Raw genomic sequence first — 19,366 nt, forward strand, 5'->3', positions numbered from 1 at the left:
GGTTGGACTCCAACATTAATGTAATTGCGTGGTACTTCATTGTACCAAGCGCTTTAACAATCCCAGAGGGACAGGGGATGTCAGAGGGGGGCGGCATCTGTTCAAACAAGAGAAGTGAAAAATGCTACAGAAAATCATCAGGGGGGAGGATAACAGTTAAGTAATGCAGCAACATTGTTTCGGCCAAAAAGAATGGAAAAGACGGAGGAAAGGGGGAGGGAGGGAGAAGGGGGGTGTCCACCTTTGTATTAGTCTCTTTTTATGTTTGGCCAGTGGAGCAAGGATTAATTTTTTTGCACTGAAGAACTAAAGACACTAACTTTGAAGGCCCACACAATGCTATGTGGTTACATTAGAAGCTAAACCTTTGAAGCAAGTGGCATGTCCTCACTGCACTCTGAAAGAAAGCCATTCATACTTACTGGAACAAGAAGACTTTTATCTAGAGGGTAAATAATTTTGAATAAGTTCTTCGAACCCGTCTGTGTATCTGTTGCCACCACAGATCATTCATTGTGCTCTCACACATCTCAGTCTGAACCAAGGAACAGTACCCATAACCCTTGGTGTGCACTTTGGAGCCCAACAATAAGGCGTTTCTTCGACACATTGTTCAGTCATGAGTTGCAACATGCATTTAATCTCATTCATTCTGTTAACGCATCACTTTTACATCCCCCATCCTAGTGGATTCAAACCAAGGTAGGTTACTATCTACATTGTATTCTGTGTTTCAAGTGAACTGTGTACTTTCATGGTCATACTCATCATTCATTTTGGTTGGTCATATACTTGGATGAAATCCCACATCCTGATGTTCAGCCCCACAGTGGTGGACATTGAGTTTTACATGCAGGCACAGCACCCTTTGGGTTGGAATGTGTCAGGAATGCCATCTGAGCTTATGGGGCGTTGTACAACACAGAGATCAGCCTCTTCTTGGCAGATTCCCTCGCTGAAGACAGCAAACCTGGCTGAGTGTTTAATGAGCAGGGGCCGCCGCCTGGGGAAATTGGAACCTCCCACCTGGGACATACTGCTGTGCTAATTAAACACACTTGTGCACTGCAATGAAATGTGCCACTACTGAAATTGAATCCCAGTCTCAGGCCAAGATCTTGACTGTCATTCTTGTGCAAATCGAGCAGTTGATCCAGCTATTGGCAGATAAAGTCCCACAATGTGTTGAATAGGCGGGGCAGCTCCTTCCCTCCTGTGTTTTCCTTTCTCATGTCCACACTAAGCCCCCCTGTATTGACAATAGAGGGCAGAAGTGGACTGTTACCCACATTTAATCACAGTTGACAGGCAACTGCAGGTCTAGTTTGAATGAAATTTTACGATGATGTGACCTTAAACTATAACCATAACATGAACCCAACATCAACACTGACAATAGTTCAACTGGTTGTGGTTTGATAAATGTTTCTCAGCTAAATCCCCCAAATCGACAGAAATCCAGTTAACCTGGGTGGCTCCCTGTGGTCATGCAAATACATAAATAGGTTTAACATTCAGATGTGCGGTCAGTTTGAAGCCTTTAACTTTCCATACCTCTTATAGTGCTCCCATTGACTAATTGTGCTGTGTCACCAGACTAGCTGGAGCCCATAACTCTGTTGTTCTGCATCCCAGCCTCATGAATGTTGGATCATTATTATTGTCAAACTATGTCAATATCAGTTCCACTTCATACTGTTTCTGAAAGTTTCCAGACTCAGAAGTTGTTCAATTTGTCCCACATGCCAGAGACTGACCAGGAACCATCTTGTGCCTTGTTGTGCTTGGTGTTGGGTTGTCTATTGCTTTGACCCTTGTAGCTGACTGTGAAAAATGTCTTGGGACTGCTGCAGCTGGACAAAAGAAGTTTGTGACCCCTGCCTTAGCCAGACCTTGACAGGACATTTTAACTTCTGTCAGGTGTGGTTTCCATTTTAAGGGTGGCTTAGAAGTGACCACCTTGTATCAGGTGATTCATGAGATTTAGGTTACCAATGTGATAGGTCATGAGTGTGTTTTTTAAAATACTGATGAAACATTTTCCAATTTCCAATTTTCCCAATTTCACCGTTTCCCAATTTCCCATTTTCCCATTTTCCCATTTTCCCAATTTCACATTTTCCCAATTTCACATCTTCCCATTTGGATAGGAAAAGGATCATAGAATAATACATCCAGCACACTCCCAAAGCACACGTTGATGACGTACAAACTTCAAGACTCTTGATTGAGACTTGAATGTATTGACTGTGTGGTTAAGGCGGGGATGCTTCTATTTGGAAACAGATTTAAAAAAAATGGGAAACTATTTAAATCTTTGATAGTTGAGAGTTATGGAGTCTAGCTAGTCTTGTCAAAGGTCAAACTTTGATTAAAATTGTGGAAATTATATACTTGTGTATGTGGAAATGTTGTATTCATTTATTATTGCTTTATTATATGTTGTAATTCTTTGTTTTGGTTGATTTTAAGTTTTGTTGGTTCTAGTTTTCCCAAATGTTTTCAAAAATTATTTATTGGAAAACCAAAGCAGCAGGACAACATTAATTTTACTCTTAAATCTGTCAATGACAGCACAAAAACAATTGGGGGAAACTGGCGTGACACACAGGAAATATTATTGTTGACAGAGAAATCAAAGGATTTGCCTGCACTTTTGTGTCCAAGGAGTTGACTGCCATATTCTTACAACCTTTTACAACCAAAAGGATGTTGAGATATTATCTAAAGAAGACAAAAAAGGAAGTGAATATATGTAGTGACAAGGAGGGACCTGTGGTATGTGTTGAATTCAATAATATAGTATATTTTCTACTATTCCATTTGTGGCATAATACCTGGACCTTTCATGAATTGCAACCTTATGCATAGTGAATTGTGAATATTAACGTTCCACTTAGTTGTGGGAACAACACTTATGACCAGTGGAATTTCTTGCAAAGGTTTTGCTTGCAAAATACTAAATTACGTGTTTACATGGAAATGCAACTAAAAACTGTGCAGTGCAATTCTTGTACCTTTCAACCATTACTTATATTACCTAACATTTCTTTTCTTTACTCCAAGTTCTCTCTTACACCATGATTATCTCCAAGGAGAGTTGGGAATGGACTAATGCACATATAAATTCAGTACAGTGGTACCACTCCCATGGTACTTGATGGCTCTGGTTCCATGAATCACTTCCCTTGAAAAGGTCTGGCACTCCTCATAGATCTCCCCTCCCACAACCATCTCTGTATATCAACCTGCAGCCTTTCAAAGGCTGTCTCCGACCCTGATAAACACCCTTTACCAGCATAGTTCAGCCCCGGAGAACATTAACTCCCACGTGAGGTGCTGTTTGCAGAAACTGTTAATATTATTACAATTGTGTTGATATGAGGAGTCAGTTGGGATAAGGCAACTACAGTTGGAATGTGTTGGTAAATCAAAAGATCTTTCTGGAATTCCCATGTCATACTCTCACACTCGTCATTTAGCAGACACTTTTATCCAAGGTGAAGTAAGAACGTACAGCAGATTATCAAAAATCAAGTGTATATTTCTAACACTATCAGTGGTCAGAATCAATGAATAATTTGTACTCAAAAAGGTTGAACAGCATGACAAATTAAGATATTTTTCAACATATATATTAATAAAGATATGCCACATGAGCACCAGCAGACCACCATGAACCCAAGACCTTCTTGCAGTCAGACAGCAGTGCAAAACATCTTGCCACAAATTTGACACATGCCTTGTGAAGCATTCAACTTGAACTGAGACGTATTGACTAATTGATAAGCCTGGAGCAGAAACATGGCTTGATTAAGGCAGACATATAAACTAATAAAAAAATATTGTTATTCTATGTCATCTTTTGGGTATTTTGAGTGATCTCAGTTAGATCTAATAATAATATTTTTTGACAAGAGAGAAGCAACATTTTAAAAATATTTTAAAAATACGAAAATGATGGGAAAACGATAAGGAGTAATGACCTCATCCAAAGACCCTACGTTTTAAAACAAATATTTAGTCACATCCGACGAAATACAGGTTTGGGGTGGCACATATTGTGATGACAGACTGCCCTCTAGAGGTCCAGTACTACTTGTATGCACCTTCCGGTTGATGACTTTGCTTTGTTGACTTTGTTACCATGGTTTCTAACAACTTAAACGATAAATGACCACCGAACTAGCCGGCTACCTATGAATTTAGAAATACACACAGACGTCGCAAACTAGCTTACTACTTTATTGATTGCTTAAATACTTCTGTTTTTACGAATGACTCAACAACACAACGAAAAATTAATGCTCAGAAAAAGTTTCACATTGGAACCGCCGGAAATTACAAAACCACCTACATTTCCTTGGTGAGCACATTTCTCTACACCTCCAGCAAGAACTGCAGTGAGGGCGAGCTCAAGCGAGCAAAGCAAGAGCGCGCATATACGCACACACACATTTAATAATGATGTCACACAATGATCACAGACCGCAGAATTATCTATGCATTTGTAATTTATCAGCACTATCCCACTCCACAGGTACAAGGAGAGGCTGCTGACCAAGTGTCTAATAGATGCAAAGAACAAGCGTCATCTCTCTGGTGCTTTAGATAGCCGCCGTTGGCGTTTTCTGGACGCAGATCTTAATGACTTCAGAGATGGCTATCCAACTCACACGAGCAAACACATCCTCACCCAGGGCCAGAGGGCCACCCGTCCAAAATCAAATCCCACTTTTCCCTTAGATGAAGAACACATGAAGCGTTTCTCCAAAGAGCAGGCTTGTTTCTCTAAGCAGACACTACGCCAGCAGGCCCGCACACAACACGTAACAGCAGTGGAACAGAAACTTATACAGCATCCTCTGGCTCTGTACCCACACTTAGAACAAGGCATGCCGCCTGAGGTGAGTGGCAGCTTGCTAAAAAAAAGACATGATCAATTGTCTGCCAGCCATGTCATTCACTTAGATTTCCAAAACACTTGTTTGTAAACTTAAACTACACCACTATATTTAGATGAGGATTTTTCTTGTTACAATAAGCTATCATCGTGCTTTTTTTTCTTCCATCCAATAGTTGTTTGATCAGGTGATATCTGTCCTGGACCCAGATATGTGTGTAAATAGACCGTCGACCGTGACACCACCTGATAATGGGCATTTGAAGGAGGAGGAGGAAGAACACGTGGACGACAGCACAGAGTTGTGTGAAACCCAAATGCAGGAGGCAGGAAAGGAAGTCAAGGAAGGGCCACTTGTCAATGAAACGCAAGTAGAACTTCTGACAAGTTGGTTTAGGATTCATAACACAACCACAGTCCTTGATTGGTAACGTACAGAGTGAGACAAAAAATGTGGATAAGATGACCAATTATATCTGGCAAGTTAATGTATGGAAGTCCGTGGTTAACCCTTTAATATTTTACTGTACGTCTGGCAGTTCTGGTCCAAAGAACCCATACAGAGTTCTACTAGCAGGGGAGTCTGTTGCTAAGGAAGACCAGAGTGTCAGTGTTAAACGACTGCCCTCCCCTTCCCAAGACAAGGATATCAAGACAGTCACCAAGCTGTTCTGTGACTGGGTGGTCTCGCTGGTATGCACTAACATGAATGATTGAACTTGATCTGGGGAGAGGGGGACGACGACGACAACACACGGGGGTCATCTCAAACCCACATTCTAGTCAAGCTTATGAGGTGATTGGTGTGATTGACTTATCAGGGTGGAGAAAGCGACAACTTGACCGAGTCCACTCTCCAGGGTCTTTTTGTCAGCAGTTTGTCAGTAGACAAGAAGCCATCCCCGACCTTTCCCATTAACGTGGTTGAGCCCAAGAATTACCCTGAGGAGCTACGCGACTCCGAGGAGCTACGTAACGACCATGCCTACGACGCCCGTCTCAAGGACTCGGTACCCCAACACAAGGTATGCACAAAGAGGGATACCACCACCTCAGTCTAATTTAACGAGCCGGACCTTAAATCAGCTGTTTGGGATTGTACTCAGGCCAAAAACAACTTACCTACAATATACTGTATGTACAAACACAAATGTATACATATACACACATAATAGTAGATAATGTGTTTATGTAGCTGACCTGTGAGCTCTTGATCTGAACCCTTCATCATATAAAAATGAATAATAACAATTTTTTTATTATTTATACATTAAGAGACCACTGGGAACTAAGAGGCCCATATATGGAGCTTGGTATCTCAATCCCAAAACATGGAGGAAAAGAGATGTTAATGAACCAGAGGACTTATCGGATTATGAGTTTTCGGAGATGCAAAGTGAAAGAGTGAGTATAATAGCTGAAATAACATCCATCACTCAACCATAACCTTTTATATTTGAGGAACTATTGGATGTTGCTGTGTTTTGTTGTTTAGGATGAGGCGCTGAAACAGATGCATGGAACTCAAGCCTTCAGGCAGTTTATCATCACCAAAGGCCTTCGAGTACCACGGGTGAGACAGTATCATAATCGTACAATAGTTCGTAAGAACAATAATGTATTAGAAGTACATCACATGTCTGTTTGTCTTTGGCAGTTTCTGAGTGCACTCTTCGCTGAAGAGGAAGGAGTAAATGCGGTCGGTTCTACTTCAACGAGGAAAAGTGCTTCAACAAGGAAGGGAAAAGTAGGGCTTTAGAAAGTTTTGCTTATAATCAGATATGCGTAGTCCAAAAGATAATTGAAAAGAGTGATTTGCCTGCAATAAACCAGTCTATCACAAGCAGTCTATGGTTGTAATTTCATTTCCTTTATGTTTTATTGTTTTTATCATGGCACCTGTATGTACATGTACAGACCGCTTATCTAAACTATTTCATAATTCACAGGCTGCAACAGAAGCACATTTCTCTACTGTCATAAATAGGGCCAATTTTTTTTGCTGTCTACAAACAACAGACCTTTTTATTTTAAATATACGTTTAAGTTGATCACAGAAGCAGACATTCACTGCTATGTTTGTTGTCCTCTTTCTTTGTCCTTGACCCTCCTCATCCTCCTGTCCTGAACTTTAATCATGGAAGACATCTCTGTGGAGGAAGAAGGAAACATCACAGATGTTAATATTAACAATGTTTGATGACCTTGGAAAATAAAGTTTATAGCATACACAATAACACTACAAGGGTAGCGGTAAACAGGTCTTCTACGACAAAAGGAGAATAGTCATAACAGGAAACTCGTTATAATTATCCGTAGTACTGGCAACATTCCAACAGGAAATACAAATGTATTCCCACACAAAATACAAATTTTCCTTGAAAAGTGCTGTTGCCAAAACCAAAATTAAACATGGCGTGCAACAACAGTGTGCACATCACTTACGCACCTTGGTTCTGTATTTGTAACTCCTCTACCTTGGTTTGGAGATTCTCCAGTTTTCCGTGCAAACCTTTGCACGCACGGCTGGTCAGGTCAGCGTGCGAACTGGCCACTATACAAACGAAAGATGTAGCTGACTCACTCTGAGTAAGCAGTTCAGTTTGCTAATAAAAGGTGGTGAACCTACACTAATCCATAGATGTATAGATGGTGGTTGTTTGTGCAAATATCATGGGCTGGATGGTAATATTGATGCTTCAAATTAATTTAAAGAAACTGAAACCTGACTGAAATGTGGAGTGGAAACCTGACTTTGAAGATGAAGCCAATTACATGCAGTGTATCTTCCAGGGAGAATCCATTAGAATTAAAATCGAATACTGTGACCCCCCCCATTTATTTGGCCATAAACGGGTCTGTAAGCAAGTTGGATTCCAAATTCCCCTTGTGGAAACCAAATTCCCGCCCATCCGATTTGTTCCGGAGCCAAGCCCGGTATCTTCCCTTCCAGATATGACCTGGAATGGATGTAAACACGTCCCTGTCAGTCACTGATAGATGTGTTTACCTTCGAGAGGCCCCACAGCTGGGCTCCTCTGTGAGCAAGACGCGTTACTGGGCTCGGAGGTCAGCAGGAAGTGAACGGGGGACAGGCGGCCAGGCAACACGGCCTGAGGGGAGGTGGTGTAGCTCGGCACAGATGTCGTGTAACACACCTTGGAGCCTGTGGGATAGCGAAACATCATCCCAAATGGAGACGGGGGTGTTGTCAGAAAATCGGACCAGGAAAGACCAGGAAAACGGAGGGAAGGTTTTGTCGCATTTGGAGGAAAAGCAGGACTCACTTTCTCTTGACAAGGTGCGGCTTACGTTTCTTTCGTTTCGCTCATCCACGTCAGGTGTCTGATGGGGATACAGCTCACTGCACACAACACACACGCACAGACAACATGCCTAAGACATGTTCTTGTATTGTGCAAAGCATGCTCACTTACAGAGCTAATTCTGGTTGCCTGGAGACATGCATTACAGTCTAGGCATTCAGACCTACTCTGAGGGCTCATGGGTCTCGTGTTCAGAAGGTCACTTTGATCTACTTACATGGTCTCCTTGGTCCCTTTGGTCACCTCATTGCTGAAGGGATAGAAATGTAATTACATAAGAGGATATTGCATTCCATAAGTGCAGTCAACATTCATAAAATGGTACAACCTGGTGTATGTGCAGGGAATGGATGTAAAAAAAATGACCAGCACAAGCCTTCTGTACTGCTCATGTTCTGTACATGTTCACCCCATCATTCAGAGACACAAAACGCTGTGGTTTAGGGCACACGTTTCTGCAACTTAAGGGTAAAACGGCACTCCAGTAGAATCACATGAGGTGAGCTTGCAAGCTCTACTCCCCAGGTCATGGGATCCAGCCCCAAGCAGACTCACAGTGTGGCCCCAGCGAACACCCTGTCTGTAGCAGACCGTCTTCTGTGGAGGCTGCTGCTGTGGCTGGTGGTGGCGTGTGGTCTGTGGCTCTCAGAAATGACACCTTGGAGCTCCTTGACTAGAGACCTCAGCTCCAGAGTAGGGTTTTCCTCAAGCATCGGGGGCCCCAACTGGAGGAGAAGCCAGAGCCATGTTATACAAGCACTATCAGCACTTTGCTACTGCTGTCCTGGGGGGGTTGCTATTACACCGTATGGCGCATGTTTTATTTACTAGCGTAACTCGACAAAGATGTATTCGCATCTTCCGCTGTGAACTTCAACCGTCGGAAAAAACTCAGATGTCAAAAGGGTGACGCATACAATCTCAGATTGCCAGAGGAATGCTATCGCAGGGTGTGTTTCCACGTCGAGGGGAAAAGACCAGCAGATGTGCTGCTGAATGGGCCTTTTCACAGCTCAGTAAGCCCTTCACCTCCGGAGGGCCTCTGGAGCAGTGTGGGGCGGTGCAGGGTAGAGCAGCCACGCCTGCTGGGCTGCTGAGGGACTCCATCTGGGCCCCACAGCCCGGGGGTCTCCGGGTCTGGCCTTGCAGCTCCTGGAGAAACCATGATGAACATGATCTCGTGTTCTAATGCCTCATTTGACATGTTCTTTAAGTATGCAACAAGACACGTGTGATAAGAAGAATCCTGTCCTTTCTCTGGACAACAGCCCCCTCCCTACCTTCAGATCCAGAGCATGCTGTAGCTTCAGGCGCATGAACTCCTGCTCCTGCGTCTGGAGGTGGTCTTGGCAGTCAACGAAGCTCTCAGACATCTAAGGAGCAAAGTGAATTGCGGTCATTTTGCTTAAGGGTCATTTCCTTTTCAACTTGACATATCTCGCCCAGGACCGCTAAGTTGTTCCTCAAAACTGGGAAAAACGAGCGAATGAGCGAAACTCGCTTGAATCGAGCCAGGTGGCGCCACCTTGTGGAGAGCTGTTTCCAGTTTGGCGACTTTCTGGCGAAGCTCCCTCTCCAGGCAGCGCAGGGTCTCCACCTCCGCCTGCAGACGCTTCTTCCCCTCCCTGATGGAGGCCAGCTCCTGGGCCTGACGCCTGCCCTCCAGACTCTGGTGGCGCTTCTCCTGAAACCCAGGAGCAGAGAACATGGTGGCGCAGATCTCGGCATTGGCCGTCAAGGGTCCCTTTGGACTTCTTAGTTCATATCACTTTCTTCATACTGAGGGAGAATCGAGTGTGCAGGTGTTGTAACTCGGTGTTCACAGTTACAGAATAGTCATGAGGCGCCGAAAATGGCTGCCTCGGTAGGCTTCTTCCTGCCAAAGTAAATTCCTTGTCTGTGAAAACTTTCATGGCGAATAAAACCCCATTCGGATTCTGATCCCTTGAATCGCAGAGTTGAGAACAGTACAGCACTGATGTCTCATCCAAAACAAGCAGAAAAACCAATTTGGTGGCCTGACCGTGCTAACCCCCCGGCCTTATTCCTGCACTCAGAAGCGAGGACGAAAACATCTCGGACAGGATCTTTCAGAGGAGGAAGGAGATGCGGAGGGTTTACATCACTCAGTTTCTCCAACGCCTCCTCCAGTAGCTGGATCCTCCCGCGGAGAGAGTCCACCTGCTCCCGCTTGGCAGTCACCTGCTCCTGCATTCCCATGGCAACCCTCATTCCTGGAACAGAGAAGACGGTTTCAAAGACATCCCCGCCTTTTGCACTCCGTGGACCCAAAGGCCGTGTCCACCGCCACTGGCGATCCCCCATGTACAAACACACATCGCTTCTTCCTCTAAACCAACACAGGGATCCTCCCCTCAGCTGGGTGTTTCTTTGAAGTGTGCGGGGGCTGACCGTGGCCGTCCGCACCCTCCAGGGCCCTCAGGGAGCCCCTGGCCCGGTCCAGCTCCGCTCTGGTGCTCTGGAGCTGGGAGCTCAGCTTCACCGCCACGCCCTCGTGCTCCTCGACAGCACTGCTGAGAAGCCTCTTCAACTCCTCCTGCTCCGCTGGAGAAGACGCACGCACACACACACACACACACATAGACACCGTGCACACACACAGAAACAGACACACACGCACAAAGTCAGATCTTTGAAGGATATGGGGAGAACACACCCTTTAATGTTTTTCTGCAACTGAGCAGAAAGCCGTTGGGTGGTAGTTAGAGGTGGCCTTAGGGTAGCGGTCATGAAAGCCACTGTGTTTAATAACGAAAAGCCATTCACGGCATGTTGTAAAGCTAACAGGGGACGACCTTTCCTTGGGAAACCATTAACAGCCTCCTACGTGTTCTAGGAAATCATAAGACCCTGTGAAAAAGCCACAAGGACACCAAAGTAGTTAACTTTCCTCATTTAGAAACTTCCATGACAAACTGGCATCCCCCAGATAGACCGAAACCCTTGGTTTCATCCACGGAGCGCGTGAGTAAAGGGACGGACTGCTCACATGCTGCTGTGTTGCGTATACCTGTGAGGCTGAGCAGTTGAATGGACTGCACCTCCAGTGTAGCGGTCAGCTGCTGTTTGGTCTGCGTCAGCTCGGCGACCCGGCGGCTCTGCTGCGACAGGCCTTTCTGCTGCTGACGGCACCTCTGCTCCAGCACGGACCGCCTCGCATCGCGCTGATCCAACTCCGTCTGGGGGGGGGGGGGGGGGAGGTGGAGAGAGACGTGGGCGGGGGACGGGAAAGGGCAACCAGTTCAGCTATGAGATGATGCGCTAAAAGCGAAAACCTTCAACACAGAGAATGCTTCCGGTTTCAGACTTCAAAGCGACTTCTGCTTCTCCCCACCAAAAATAATAACGGCAACGTTTGAAACGTGCTTTCTGAGAGTCTCGCATGGTCTCGTGAAGTTTCGACTGAACTCTACGTCAGAGGTCGATCGCGGCCATAACTGCTTAGCTGACCAACACCTTAAGCTGCTTGATCTCCAGCTTGCGCTCGCTGAGCTGCTGGCCGAGTCGGTCCCTCTCCTCCTCCAGCTCCCGCCGGAGCACCTCCGTCTCGGCCCCGAGCGCCTGGCAGCGTCCCCGGGCCTCCTCCAGCCTGGCCCCAGCCTGCCGGGCCTCCTGCTGCCTCCGCTGCAGCTCCTCCTCCAGCAGGGCCTGCCGCCGCTGGCCCTCGGCCTCCCGTGCCCCTGCCAGGCCCTGCAGGCTCAGCGCTTCGGCCTGCCCGCACCGCAGCTGCCGCCGCACCCTCTCCAGCTCCGCCCGCGCAGCGCCCAGCTCCTGCTGGAGCCGCTGCTGCAGCTCGTCCCCACACAGCTGGGAAAACCATGGAGATGGTAAGAGGGGTTAAACGTTTGACGCCTTACATGGTGAGTAACAGCAAAAAAAAAAAAAACTCCCGGAAGGCATTTTCGGAAGAACTAATTAATCCTCGGTATGCAAATGAATCCCTCAAGTCGAACTTCTCAAAGATAATTATGAGAGGGGTCGCACTTGGTGGCACACGGGGTAGAGCGAGCACCATCTGGGCTGAGCCCCTCACGCTGCAGCCAGGGTTCGGCTCCAAACCCTGCTTGTCTCTCTCTCCCCTACATTTCCTGTCTACCTCTAACTGTCCATCCAACAAAGCCCCAAAAATTATATCTTATCATTTTTTTTTTTTACCATTATAAGGAAAGGGTAGTTTGAGGCCCATATTAATCACACCGGTAGCAAAACTCAAATATGGAGGAGCAACCGTGTGAAGCCCCAGGCACACCTGAGCCTCCTTGTGAACCAGGCAGTCCTGTTGGAGGGCGCCCACCAGGGCATGCAGCTCCTGCACCCCCAGGCTCCTCTGCCCCAGCTCCCTCTGGAGCCGGTCGATGGTCTCGCTGTGGGCCCTGTCCTGCTCCGACAGCCGACCGCTGCGCTCCTTCTCCTGAGACAGCTCCTCGCGGGCCCGTTGCACCTCGGACTGGACCAGGACATATCACAGAACAACACCGATTTGTCAGTCATCTCTAAACTGGAGTCTTACGATCTCATCCGAAGGTTCATGAGATGACTGATTAGTAAAAATGTGCACATTCAGATACAGAATGCTTAGCTGTGCTGTGGACTGTGCTGCCTGGTCTGGGAGCACGTGTCCATCTTTCATTTCCTGTACTTTCATGTTTTGTATGTTGCTTTGGATAAAAGTGTTTGGCTACCTGAACGAAATGCAATATACTGAAAAGAGAAAGGCCCAGTGAAGAATGTGTGTGTTGGATTGAGGTGTTACTGTGGCGTGGAGTTGCACCTCCTGCTTCTGTGCCTGCAGAAGGGCAAGGTCTCTCTCTCTCTGGGCCTCCTCTGCCTTAGACTGGCTCTGGGCCAGCAGCTTCTCCAAATACCCCACCTAGCACAAACACTGTTAGACAAACCTGACAGCAAACAAAACCTTAATTCAACGTTGTCTTTTTCAATGACCTGAGGAAGGTGTTTCTAAAGGTTTGTCTGCATTACAACATGCAGAAAAGGTTTATACCTTCTCTGCATGAACCCTCTGGGCATCTTGCTGGTCTGAGTGAAGGATGGTAAGGGCGTACTCCAGGTCACTGACCTGATTCTTGTGGATCAGGGCCTGGCTTTCTGCCTGTTTTCTGGTCAGAGAATCAAAAAATACAGTAACTGTGAACTAACATAATAACCATTCCTGGAACAGACAAATAGCAGGATATGTATTTTTATATTTGTCCTGAGCTCGGACAAAACCTAATTTGGAATGAAATGGAACATTTCTAGTAGGGTGTGTAAGGGCATGGTTTGGTGTTTTCTTCTCACTGTAACAGATTCAACTGGACACGTAAATTGGAGGCACTGCTTATAGAGCTGCTCAATTTCTCAGTCAGTATCGCCACCTTCTGGTCATGACTGGTAATGAGCTGCTCCATTCTGTGAAAAAGCAAGGTGTGCCATTGTTGACAAAAACAATATTGACTCTTAGAACCCTAAATGTAAGTGTAAATGTGTAATAAATTAATATTTTGCTACCCAATACTAAAAGTAGTAATACACACAGTCAAAATATCCAATCATATCTACCTCTCTTGTTGCTCCATGACATTAACCTCTTCTGTCCCCTGGCATTGCTCTTCCTGAGATCCAAGCCGCTCCTCTGCCTGGCAGACAAGGAGTCTGTTCATTCAAGACTGCAAAGTCTTGAAAACACATGATCAACCACAACATGGCCACGTCTCTCTCACCTGCAGGAGTCTTTCTCGCAGTTCGCGGTTCTTCTGTTCCAAGTTCTGCAGCACTCGCTCCGCCGCTGCCGCCAGCGAGTCTGGACCTCTGTCGGCCACATTCATGCCGATGCAAGAGCTGTTGCCGAGCCGTTCCTCATAAACCGACAGTGTAGAGTACACCTTGTGTGCTTGATCCATAGACTTTGCTTTCATGCTTAAATCGTTGGGCTCCTCCTCAGCCTCTATAAGCCTCTGATCTCCAAATGGATTGGTGGCTTGTAGCTCTATGATTGTCGCCTGCAAGTTCCCCATCTGGCTGGTGTGTTTTCGAGTCTCTTTCGCCCTAGAGAGATGGCAGAAAGCACATGCAGAACAATGGCATGCCAACCTGGGCACCAAGTAACAGGAAAGCCATGTCCTATAATGTTGCCCCACGTCAAATGGGGCACAGCGAGTGTTCAACACGAGCTACCGTAGATCAGCTATGGCATCTTTCTCCATCTGGACCTGCAGCAACTTAGTCTGCAGTTTGATGATGGATTGTCGGAAAGAGAAGTTCTGCCGTTCATGTTGTTTGTGTGTCTGTAGAATCAGATGGATGCAGATATATTCAAGTGGGAATGCATACAAAAGGATTGAGTTGAGAAAGAGCGTTCCACATGATATAGAAAACAAGACTCGATCGATATTGAAAATGGGCACCTCACTAAGTTGCTTCTGGAGATCAGAAACCTGCTGAGAGTAGTCCGCTATTGCATTCTCCAACACATCCTTCCCAGGGAAGGGGACTCTGTGAGGGGCCACCTCCAGGTCCAGACCATCCAGGCCATAGGGTGGAGGCTGGATCACAAACTGACAGCAGGATGATGGAATATCAGAACTGTCTTCCGATGACCCGTCTGTAACCATATAACAACAAAACAAGTTTCTTTCATCATGTGACATATTGTGAACATATGTACTGTGAATGAGGCTTGAGTCACCATTGAATTTACACTTACCCATAACTAACATGGGTGTGTAACTGAGTTGAGAGGCTGTGTTGTTGGTGCTGTGTGTAGTAAACATGTGTCCTATCCTCTCCATAGTTCGTTTAGTTGCGTTTTCCACCTCTACTTGTAGCCGCTGGGTCTCTTTAGTTTGTTTTTCGAGCTCTTCACTGCAAATCCAAAAAGCACATCATCTAAACTAAATACACACGTGATTGGTGCAATAGTTTGTTTGATTTATAATTGTTGAATTTATGTACGGTATGATGTTTGTAAGCCAAAATAAAGGATTACCTAAACGTATCCAGATTGGTGAATGTTTTGGGGAGATCGTCGTCCATGTTATTTGTGTCATTCATACCTGTTAAAGCTTATTCAAATGCAAATTGTTACAAAGCCAACCATACTCATTTTGATTTAAAAAATACACAAACACGTGTGATGATGTGATGACAGTTTATGTTACTGTAGATCACAAGTACATTCAACTGTGCCTTAGTAGCCTACAGCCAGGCATTACTGTACGCTGTCTATTACTGTAGAGTGCCTTAGCTCGGCTAGTCCCTCACGTACTTGTTGTTAAGGTAAATAGTTAGCTGTAGTACTTACATATAAGAATAGCCTCATGAACATTTTGAGTCAATACAGTAAGGTACATTGTTGACTCGAATCGACCGCCATCCTTGTTGAAAATGACTCACTAGCTAGTTAAGTAGCTCTAGTGCTAGTCCAAGTGTCTACTCGGGCAGACACCAGTTGATCCACGAGCAGTTGGTGGTAGCAGTAACAAAGCCTTACCAAGTCACCATGGCAACAGCATCGTTATCGCACTGCTCAGACCTACTGCTATCCTACTCTTCTGTAAACGTAACTAATTGGTTCCTGCTAGTTAAATACGCGAAAGTAGCGAAATAAGTTAGCTAGTGTTGGCTAGCAAACAAGCCAGCTATTAAGTCTTTACTTTAAACATTTTAAACCGCACCGCTCTTGGATTGGTGCACTAATGCATGATGGTCCTTGTAGTTTATAGCCAGTTAGTTCTAGTTGGAAGGGGTTGACCGTGGTCAAATCATTTGCTCGTCAACAGTCAATGAAGTATTAATCTATCCTTGTTTATAGATTAGAAAGGAGCCACGGTGAAATGTATATTTGAAGATTTGTTGCAGCTCTATCTGATTCTGCAGCATCGTGTCTGTTGAGACATTTGACAAGGTAAAAATAATGGTTTTCGCATCCACGCAATGCTATTGCTAGCGAGCTAGCTTAACAATTGCAGGTTATATTGGTTGAATAGGATTGCTAACAACTAGAAATTGTAATATTTTAAGGTTTCGTATTCAACTACACATATGCCATAACTACGTTAAACATTTTGTTTTCATTATGATAGCCCATAATAAAAGTTTAAAGGGATGACCTATATTCAGTTACTCCAAATCTGAACTCCTCCCTCGAGCGTAGCTACAGTACAGTAGATTCTTATATATCCTACGAAATAATTGTACAGGTTTTTGTGAAAACCGCCAAGAAGTTTTCAAGTATATCACAATCATTTATCGAGCATACGGATTACATTGTATTTACATGATTGTTGGTTGAACTTTAATGGTGGAGTGCTGCTGAACAATAAAAGAATGGTTTGAAAATGAATACTAAATGTGGTTATACGTAAGAACTTAATGCACACTGTGTTTTCCGAAAACTGAAATACATATTGTTCTAGCTTGCTTCTGTTAGCTAACATGATATTTGACACCTTGCTAACGTGATCATGTGGGGAGGAGGAGCAAGGGCAGTCTTATGCTGCCGCTCTAGGAGGGAAACTGTTTAAATCTTTGTTTCGTTTTGGAACTATACACAAACAAGACAATGTTTTTCAGGATGAGGGATCTTCACAAACTGGACAGTAGGCTCTTGAAAGAGCTAATGTCAAATTATGCCTTGGAGTCAAACTTTCTGCCCAGGGAGGCAGGACTGAGGGTCATCGAGTCTGCTGCGGAGGTAGGCTAACTGACACACTGACCCACATACAAAACAATGTGAGGTATTCTTTATCTCGATTGATGCTGTTAAGTGTTACTCCTAACTAGGCTAATTCTTAATTTTCAGACTCAAATGGGGGTGTCAGCAAAGTGCAGAGATGCAAAAGTTGAGGACCTGTGGAGTCTGACCAGTTTCTTTGGCTACAGCACCCAGACTTTTGTCCAGGCGGTCAATATTCTGGATCGTTTCCTAGCTATTATGAAGGTGTGTTTTAAACGTTTTTGGTGTTGTTGGTATGATATTAGTACTGTTATTAAGTATTGCAAATTATTTTAAGTGCTATTCCTTTGAATTACTTATCAAACTATTGTAATGAATAGGTACAACCAAAGCACCTAGCTTGTATTGGAGTATGCTGCCTCCATATTGCAACCAAGATGGTGGAGGAGGAATGCAACATCTCACCTCCTCAAGAACTCATCCGCATCAGCCAAAGCAAGTTCACAGTCTCTGACCTCACCCGGATGGAGAAGATCATTTCCGAGAAACTCAATTCTGAGCTGAAAGCCGTCACGGCATTAACCTTTTTAAACTTGTACCACGCTGCACTTGTATCCCTTACATCAGCAAGGTGAGTGTTATATCCCATTGGATCTTATTATATTCATGGAAGTGTACTGGAAAGGTTGATTTGATGATGAGCACTGAGGTGACATGAGGAATCTTTTCCTTTTAAGGGAGGATGTCCCAAGACTTGGGAAACTGGAAGCCCAGCTAAAAGCCTGCTTATGCCAGCTTGTTTTCTCTAAAGCAAAAGTAAGCATTGGTCTTAGGCAGGCCCCATTTTATAATATGGAGATATTCTGGCGGTGAAGTCTCATCATCTGCGATTGTTTTTTTAATTTTTTTATTTGCAGCCCTCAGTGCTGGCACTGTCTCTTGTTGCTCAGGAGTTTGATGCCTTTCAGTCCACTGCCATGTTGAAAATTGTCCACCAACTTCAAAAGCAGCTAAAGGTATGTTTTAAATGTCCTTTTGCCCCATTTGAAAACCCACCTCTGTCACCTGATGGGGCGGTGACAGATGTGACAACACCGCTCTATTTCTGTCCTCTCCACTTGTCAGCTGTCTCAGATGTTTTTTGTTTCTTTCACAGATTAGTGAAAGCGAACTTCACTATTGGAGGGTGCTGGTGGCCAAGTGCATGACTAAATACAGCTCAGGTGAATGTAACAAACCAGACAGCAAAAAGCTTGTGTGGATTGTGTCCAGACGAACGGCACAGAATTTGAACGCCAATCACGTCAGTGTCCCTGAACTTCCAACTATTCCTGAGGTGAACTGGGATGAGAGTGAAAGGTAAGTCAAGGGTGGGGGAGAAAGGTTTAACTCACAAAGGTTCACTAGCAGAATTAAGTGGGAGACAGCAGAGTAGTGGACTGATACAGGATCTGTTGCCAGTGTTGCTGACCGGTGTCTCTTCTCCCCTGTGTATATCCAGTGAGGATTCATTTGAGGACATGAGCAGTGAGGAGGAGAGTTTGTGTGGCTCTCCTGGCAGTGACGCGGATGGTTTCTTTTTCCCCTCCGGCCTTCGCTATAAGGGCAGAAAGTGAAACCTCTCTTCCCCCCCAAACCTACGATGGAAGTTGGTGAACTACGTGTGTAGCAAGGTTCTTTTCTGCCTGTGTCTGTAATTGTAACCGTTTCTTGCCATAAGATATGTATTCTTGTGATACTTTGCAGCAGGCCCAACCAAGTGCCTGTGTTCAGTTGTGTTTGGTTTAACCTTTTATGTTTTTTGATTTTAAAAAATTGCAATGCCTTGGCAGCTGACTAGTAATAACACACGTTTAAGTCTTGTGGAATTTGTCAATCCATGTCCAAATTTGACACATTCCTGATGTCAAAAAAGCTAAATCATTTTGTTCTAGGGTCCCAATCTCAGCTATACCCTCCTACAGAATGTTACTGATTTTATGGTTTTGTACTCAAACTACAGTGTTATCACATGTAATATCTAATGCCTACATCAACATATTGTAACGTTTGAGATTATAGTTTGAAACGATGGCTTGTATGAAAGTATGTGAATGTGATTGTGATTTTGTTTTTTTACAGAATATTCACTTCTAGTTGTATATCAACTATAGTTACAACTGTAATATAAACTGAAAATAACTGGCTGTAAATAAATACTAATTCTATTTATAAATCGCCAGTGTCTCTTTTTGACATTTATGTTATTTTATTAAATTAGCCAAACAGATATTTAGAGAAGCTATACGATTGAAGCTGGATTCCATTTTGGCACAGTATTTGAATGACCGCGCGCGAAACCCTATTGTTCGCTAGCCAATGCAATACTGCTGATAACATCCATCTCCTTTATTAATCTGGCTACCTTGAAAGGAATTGCAGTTAAGCGTGAAGGCAGGGCAGGGC

At 44.7% G+C, this 19,366-nt stretch overlaps 3 protein-coding genes across 5 annotated transcripts; 2 read left to right on the forward strand and 1 right to left on the reverse strand.

Annotated features, from left to right (window-relative positions):
• The first annotated feature begins 4,130 nt into the window (after nucleotides 1-4,130).
• On the forward strand, nucleotides 4,131-6,743 carry fam47e (family with sequence similarity 47 member E). Its single transcript, XM_084694908.1, has 8 exons — nucleotides 4,131-4,366; nucleotides 4,541-4,907; nucleotides 5,080-5,270; nucleotides 5,443-5,596; nucleotides 5,725-5,928; nucleotides 6,179-6,307; nucleotides 6,399-6,476; nucleotides 6,561-6,743. Exons 1-8 carry the CDS (start codon nucleotides 4,278-4,280, stop codon nucleotides 6,660-6,662), a joined length of 1,314 nt encoding a protein of 437 aa, XP_084551034.1. The 5' UTR covers nucleotides 4,131-4,277; the 3' UTR covers nucleotides 6,663-6,743.
• An 18-nt stretch (nucleotides 6,744-6,761) lies between these two features.
• Nucleotides 6,762-15,687, reverse strand: LOC146219838 (coiled-coil domain-containing protein 158-like). Of its 2 annotated transcripts, XM_084694909.1 has the most exons (24): nucleotides 15,548-15,687; nucleotides 15,233-15,308; nucleotides 14,951-15,108; nucleotides 14,652-14,848; nucleotides 14,422-14,531; nucleotides 13,968-14,292; nucleotides 13,807-13,883; nucleotides 13,546-13,656; nucleotides 13,250-13,364; nucleotides 13,022-13,120; nucleotides 12,500-12,697; nucleotides 11,707-12,057; nucleotides 11,261-11,429; nucleotides 10,642-10,794; nucleotides 10,351-10,463; nucleotides 9,755-9,913; nucleotides 9,510-9,602; nucleotides 9,259-9,381; nucleotides 8,785-8,954; nucleotides 8,447-8,479; nucleotides 8,191-8,267; nucleotides 7,914-8,069; nucleotides 7,353-7,457; nucleotides 6,762-7,053 (listed from the first exon to the last, which is right to left on the reverse strand). In XM_084694909.1, the coding sequence occupies exons 1-24, from the start codon at nucleotides 15,594-15,596 to the stop codon at nucleotides 6,977-6,979; spliced, it is 3,294 nt and encodes a 1,097-aa protein (XP_084551035.1). In that variant the 5' UTR covers nucleotides 15,597-15,687; the 3' UTR covers nucleotides 6,762-6,976. The 2 variants fall into 2 exon arrangements, with proteins under 2 accessions (XP_084551035.1, XP_084551036.1); XM_084694910.1 differs by lacking the exons at nucleotides 14,422-14,531; nucleotides 14,652-14,848; nucleotides 14,951-15,108; nucleotides 15,233-15,308; nucleotides 15,548-15,687 and having other exon boundaries at nucleotides 13,623-13,656; nucleotides 13,968-14,213.
• LOC146219839 (cyclin-G2-like) lies at nucleotides 15,677-19,117 on the forward strand. Of its 2 annotated transcripts, XM_084694912.1 has the most exons (9): nucleotides 15,677-15,805; nucleotides 16,058-16,150; nucleotides 16,819-16,939; nucleotides 17,048-17,185; nucleotides 17,302-17,552; nucleotides 17,659-17,737; nucleotides 17,839-17,937; nucleotides 18,078-18,280; nucleotides 18,423-19,117. In XM_084694912.1, exons 3-9 carry the CDS (start codon nucleotides 16,820-16,822, stop codon nucleotides 18,535-18,537), a joined length of 1,005 nt encoding a protein of 334 aa, XP_084551038.1. In that variant the 5' UTR covers nucleotides 15,677-15,805; nucleotides 16,058-16,150; nucleotide 16,819; the 3' UTR covers nucleotides 18,538-19,117. The 2 variants fall into 2 exon arrangements, with proteins under 2 accessions (XP_084551038.1, XP_084551037.1); XM_084694911.1 differs by lacking the exons at nucleotides 15,677-15,805; nucleotides 16,058-16,150 and having other exon boundaries at nucleotides 16,808-16,939.
• Nucleotides 19,118-19,366: the final 249 nt, after the last annotated feature.

This window comes from Hypomesus nipponensis, chromosome 28, assembly GCF_054491055.1.
Source record: "Hypomesus nipponensis isolate SF chromosome 28, ASM5449105v1, whole genome shotgun sequence".
Classification (NCBI taxonomy): domain Eukaryota; kingdom Metazoa; phylum Chordata; class Actinopteri; order Osmeriformes; family Osmeridae; genus Hypomesus; species Hypomesus nipponensis.

Coding starts and splice junctions, on each gene's coding strand:
- LOC146219838 (XM_084694909.1), bottom strand. CDS start 15,596: ATGTACCTTACTGTATTGACTCAAAATGTTCATGAGGCTATTCTTATA. Junction 12,058..12,499: donor TGGTTCACAAGGAGGCTCAG/GTGTGCCTGGGG, acceptor TGGTTTTCCCAG/CTGTGTGGGGACGAGCTGCA. Junction 8,480..8,784: donor GTGTTCGCTGGGGCCACACT/GTGAGTCTGCTT, acceptor CTATCCCTTCAG/CAATGAGGTGACCAAAGGGA.
- LOC146219839 (XM_084694911.1), top strand. CDS start 16,808: ATGTTTTTCAGGATGAGGGATCTTCACAAACTGGACAGTAGGCTCTTG. Junction 16,940..17,047: donor TCATCGAGTCTGCTGCGGAG/GTAGGCTAACTG, acceptor CTTAATTTTCAG/ACTCAAATGGGGGTGTCAGC. Junction 18,281..18,422: donor AACTGGGATGAGAGTGAAAG/GTAAGTCAAGGG, acceptor GTGTATATCCAG/TGAGGATTCATTTGAGGACA.
- fam47e (XM_084694908.1), top strand. CDS start 4,278: ATGACTCAACAACACAACGAAAAATTAATGCTCAGAAAAAGTTTCACA. Junction 4,367..4,540: donor AAACCACCTACATTTCCTTG/GTGAGCACATTT, acceptor CCCACTCCACAG/GTACAAGGAGAGGCTGCTGA. Junction 4,908..5,079: donor AACAAGGCATGCCGCCTGAG/GTGAGTGGCAGC, acceptor TCCATCCAATAG/TTGTTTGATCAGGTGATATC.